General features: G+C 36.8%; 1 protein-coding gene across 1 annotated transcript; it reads right to left on the minus strand.

The window, feature by feature from the left end:
• Positions 1 to 2,552: 2,552 nt before the first annotated feature.
• LOC124421797 (glycine-rich cell wall structural protein) lies at positions 2,553 to 5,518 on the minus strand. Its single transcript, XM_046957424.1, has 3 exons — positions 5,364 to 5,518; positions 3,476 to 4,108; positions 2,553 to 3,391 (listed from the first exon to the last, which is right to left on the minus strand). Exons 1-3 carry the CDS (start codon positions 5,376 to 5,378, stop codon positions 3,131 to 3,133), a joined length of 909 nt encoding a protein of 302 aa, XP_046813380.1. The 5' UTR covers positions 5,379 to 5,518; the 3' UTR covers positions 2,553 to 3,130.
• Positions 5,519 to 5,822: the final 304 nt, after the last annotated feature.

Consider the following 5,822-nt stretch of genomic DNA (forward strand, 5'->3'; position numbering starts at 1 on the left):
CTCTTCTCGAAACTTCTCGAATCCACGAGTTAAAAGATAGACAAAAGACGATATCATTTGATCGTTCTCCAACCTACGTATATATATATATATATATATATACGTACATACAATGCGTAAATAAATACGTATAGACATGTCAACATATATTTCGAGGTTATGACAAATACAAGATCGTGAATTCATTAAATGAAATAATATAATCGTTAATAAAACTTTTGAATGATTAAGTTAGAATTAATTATGTTGTATGAGCTAAGATCATAACGATAATTGATATTATAATCGCGATAGTTACCAAATAGTGTATACGTTCAATTAACTGTAAAGTATTATCTTATTTTTATATATCTTCTTTCAACATCACATGTGTGTATAGAGAGGGGAAGAAAGAGAGAGAGAGAGAGAAAGAGAGAGAGAGAGAGAGAAGAGGAAAAAAGTAGAAAAAGAAGAAAAAAAAATCATTGCGCACTTTCTCATTCAGAACGTGGACGATATACTTACGTATGTACATAAATACATACGTATACGTACAAAACATCATGTATGTTACACTTATGTATCTATGTATATATACTAGGGAAGCCCTGGACAATGTCCGAATGGCGTCCCGGTTTTTTGAAGGAGGCCGCTGGCTACTAACCTTTCGAAAGTGTTTTTTTCTCTCTGTCCCTCTGTTACGCTCTTCCTCATTTTAGTCGTAAAAAAAGGAAGGTTCCTGTGAAAGTTGCCTTCTGGCTACCACGCGGTTTCCTCCTCCCTCTACCTCCCTTTCTTTCTCTCTCTCTCTTTCTTTCTCTCTTTCTCTCTCTCTCTCTCTCTTTTGCTCACACACACACACACACACACAGACACACATACATCGCATCTTCCTATCGAGGTGCTTCTACTTGTTTGTACGCTGAGTATCGCGTTCGATGTGTTTACCTCATTGCCCTCCTCCCCTTCCCACTTCCCCGTATGTCTTCTGTTCCTCTTTCACGATGATGATAATATAGTATATGTCTTATACATATACTTCTCATGTATTTATATATATGTATATATATATATACATATGTGTATATATATATATACACATTTGTGACGTGAGAGAGGACACGGAGAGATGCTCACCTCAGTATGTGGGATTCCTATTTTCCTCTGATTCGTTTTCTCCCTACACTAAAAGTAAATGGCGTGTCAATGAGCGGTCGCTTTCGCTGGCGCATCGTGCGTACGTAGAGACGCCACTACCACCACCGTACCTTCTAACTACTATACTACTATTATTACTACCACTGTAGCTTCTAATTCTTCTTCGAAATTCTTTATCGTATATATATATATATATATATATATATATATATATATATATATATATATATATATATATATGCATGTAAATATATATGTGTATGGACATGTTCGTTTTGTTTCTTTAAATTATTATCTTTGAATATTGTTTTCTAATAAATGCGTGTATACGTATTATGTAAGAAGTATGCATATACCTAAAGACCTAGTGTATTTCTTGTAATATTCTTGAAATTTTGCCAAATATTTTTCTTGTTCTTTCTTCTATGTCTTTTATTATTGTCGAATACTTTTAATATGCACTTTGCTATATATATATATATATATATATATATATATATATATATATATATATCCAAGTGTATAGGTATATTTATGATAATATCAGTTTGCAAGATATTTCTCTTTTGTTATTCTTTTCGAATTGTTCTCGGCGAATATCCGTACATATTCATGTATATTTATGTAGATACAAATGTAGATATAAATGTATTTATGCGAATGATATACATATACATACATATGTCATTTTTTAAGAATTATTAGGGATATATATATATATATTTTTTTATATATAGTAATTTATATATAGTAATTTATATATGTAATTTTTTAAGAATTATATATATATATATATATATATTTTTTTTTACTCGACAGAAATAAAATAATGCAGACATGTTTTATAATTATATATGTCGACTACTATTTCTCATGATCGAGTGGTAATTCTCTAAGTATATGTGTAAGTAAGAGGGATATATCTATGTATGTGTGTAAGAGATAGAGATAGAATCGTCTCGAACAAAGGTGAGCAGTGAAAGTGCACTCTTTCCGGAGTGCAGCGTCTTTTGAAAAGACGATCGTGAGAATTTCCATGCGTATTTTCTCGTATAATATATATGTATATACTTCATGTATTCATACAATGTATACAATACGGAAGTTCATTTAAGGTTTTAACTAACCTATCACCTTCCTATAGAAATTATGGGATATTTAAAGACTATGTATTTACATTAGATGAATTGTAAATTTACGGATGAGTAAATTACAATCGATATAGATAATCTTTGTCAATTTATCATAGACTAATCTTTCTTTCTCTCTCTCTCTCTCTCTCTCTCTCTCTCTCTCTCTCTCTCTCTCTCTTTCTTTCTCTATTCTAACGATAAAAAGAAAAAGAAAAAAAAAATTGGTTAAGAGGGGTCGATAGATAAAAAAATGGGTAGTCAGTGTGATTTATGTAAAAATACATAAAAAAGCTTTATTTCGCCACCGTTTTCTTGCAAAAAATAAGTATAAAAAACTCCTTCTAAACGTCGTCAGCATCATCATCATTATCATCATCGTCATGATCGTTTTCGTCGTCATCATCATCATTGTCGTCGTTATCGTCGTCATTATTATTATTATCATCATCATTATTATCGTCATTATCATCATCGTCTTCATCATCATCAGCAGCAGCAACAGCAGCGAATGCTGCTGCAACACGAGCAGCAGCAATGGCAGCAGCAGCGGCGGCGTCGTCTTTGTCGTCATCATAGTCGTCGTCGTCGTTGTTGTTGTTGTTGTTGTTGTTATCGTTGTTGTTGCATCATTAATTATCATCATTTTTGTCGTCGTCATCATCAACATCGCGATCGTCATTATTATCATCGTTATGCTCGTGTATCCGCGCGCATCGTAGAACATTATTATCATATCGTCGTCGTATTGATGAGAATCGGCGCTCGTCGTATTACGCTCGTAATAAGAACGTAGCGTGGTGGGTGTAATAGTGATTTGGTGAACGGAGAAGAGAGTAAGGGCCGGTTCGGCTGTCTTGTGACTAGTATGGGCCGGATCCTCCGGGTGGTCCGTAATTCGAGCTTGGTCCGCTTGGTCCAGTACCACCGATACCTCCCCCGATTCCACCACCTCCTGATCCGCCGTGTCCGTCACCGATTCCACCACCGATACCACCACCACCGATTCCACCGCCAATTCCACCGCCGATTCCGCCGCCAATTCCACCGCCAATTCCACCGCCAATTCCACCGCCAATTCCACCGCCGCCACCACCACCACCACCTCCGGATGTGACTTCCTTCTGCAATAAGACAAAATTCGATGTGATCGATTATTCCTTATCCTTCTTTTCTTCTTGAATTTTCTTTTAATCTCTAACACATACCTGAGTTTTGTATTTGATGAAGTAAACTTCTGGTTTGCTAGGTTGCGTTGGAGCAATAGTAGGTAGACTGATTTCGGGTGCCTCTTCTGGTTTCTTGACTAGGACGTAGATAAGAGTCTTCTGTTCATCTTGTTGTGGCAATGCTGGTATGACTGGTGCAGTTGGCGTAGGTGGAGTAGGTGCCTTGATGAAGATGATCTTGTAGTGTTTCTGAGGTGGCGGGGGTGGTGCTATCGGCCTCGCTGGTCTATCCTCAGGTGCCTCGGGTGGTGGTACATGAACGTAGATGTGCTTCTGGATGAGGGAACCTCCACCGAAGCCACCGCCGCCACCACCACCACCACCACCACCAAATCCACCTCCGAGACCACCTCCGAAACCACCTCCGAAGCCACCACCGAGTCCACCTCCGAGTCCACCTCCGAGTCCGCCTCCTCCTAATCCACCTCCTCCTAATCCACCTCCTCCTAATCCACCTCCTCCTAATCCACCTAATCCTCCTAATCCACCTAATCCTCCTCCGAAGCCACCGCCTCCTCCGCCACCGCTAGGTGCACCATAACTTCCGCTTGGTTGACTGTACGAATAACCGGCTTCTGGCCGTGCCATCGCCACGGCGGCGATCGTCAGGATCTGAAATTCCATGTTGAGGATTCACTCTCGAGACCCTTTCTCTTCTCGAAAATCGTTTCTATCGATTACACGCGCTCGACCACAGAGTGAAAGTGGCAAACACTAACGTTATATATTCAATGCAACTCCAACGGGAAATTCTCAGACTTATCTTCTTTATTTATTTATTTATTTATTTATATATTTTGTTTTTCTGTCTTTTCTTTATTTTTTTACTTCCCCGTTTTTCTTTTCCCTCTCCCTAATTTATCCTCGACCCGGCTCCCTCTTTTTTTTACTTATTTTTTCAAATCTCTTACATTTCAGTATTTCTACGAACGCGTGCTTACCATAGCACTTTGACTACTTATGCATGCACATGAAAAAAAAAAAAAAAAAAAAAAAAAGAAAAACTGAAAAACCGTAAATGTTCTTCAGTGAAATCTTCAAAGGCAAGGTATTACGTAAAAACTAGTATTACGTGTTTTCTCTATCTCTTTGAGATTTCAACAACGTATCGACTTAGAATGCGTTTCCCGATTTATCCTGCGCTTTCGAAAAAAAAGAGAGACAGAGAAGAAAAAAAAAGAAGAACACTCTCGAAGCATCATTGAGAAAGTCTATATAAGTATGTATGTACTTATATGCACGAGGAATTGTTACGATTCTTTTATTTAAAAAAAGAAAAAAAAGAAAGAAAGAAAGAAAAAGTAAAAGAAAAGGAAAATAATGAGAGAAAAAGAAAAATTTATATCAAATGCGATGTGATCAATTAAAATCGTAACCGATAGAAATGGCCAACATGGAAAAAGTTCAGGAAACTCTCCCTCTCTCCTTCCTACCCTTTCTCTTTCTCTTTCTCTCTCTCTCTTTCTTTGAGAAGAACAATGACCCCTTGGTTTAATCTTTCTTTAATTAAAAAAAAAAAAAAAAAAAAAAGAAAAATAACAAGAAAAAGGAGAAGAAAAGAAGAATCCAATTTCACGAAACGCGAATGGAATGAACTTTTTTCGATTTCTCATCCATCCATAAACGATCGACATGATCTCCTTTTCTAGATAATTTAAGTCTTCTTCGATTGAGAAGAAAATAAAGAAAAAAGAACAAAAAGGTAATTAAAAGGAAAGCACGTAGGTGACTTTGTTAAGTAATCGATTAAACTGAATAAAAAAATATGATGGATGTTACGTGATGGAAAGATCAAATGAGTGAGAAAGAAAGAGAGAGAGAGAGAGACAAAGAGAAAGAGCAGGAAGTTGAGGATGGTACTACTCACCATGAATGCCCTCATGATTGCTGCTGTTCCTTGATATGAGGACTGATGCTCCGTGGTTGTCTTGAGATCCCCTTTTATACGGGCCAGCTTGGACCCCACTCGTGTTGGGAACCATCACCTATGAGATGCGACGGAGCTATTGCGAATCTCTCTTTCTCTTTCTCTTTCTCTTTCTCTTTCTCTCTCTCTCTCTCTCTCTCTCTCTCTCTCTCTCTCTGTCTTTCTTTCTCTTTTTCTCTGTGTCTTTGCCCCTTTCTCTTCCTCTTTCTCTTCGCAACTTTTCGCAACGTAAACATACTTCCGATTCGAATCCTTTATACTTCCGGTGAATAAATTACTAAACAATTTCATTATTCTTGGAATACTTTATGTATATATATATATATATATATATATATGTATAAAATTTATTCAATCGATAACATTTTTATCTCTCCTTTCTTTCATTTTCTTTACTTT

This window comes from Vespa crabro, chromosome 1, assembly GCF_910589235.1.
Source record: "Vespa crabro chromosome 1, iyVesCrab1.2, whole genome shotgun sequence".
Taxonomy (NCBI): Eukaryota; Metazoa; Arthropoda; class Insecta; order Hymenoptera; family Vespidae; genus Vespa; species Vespa crabro.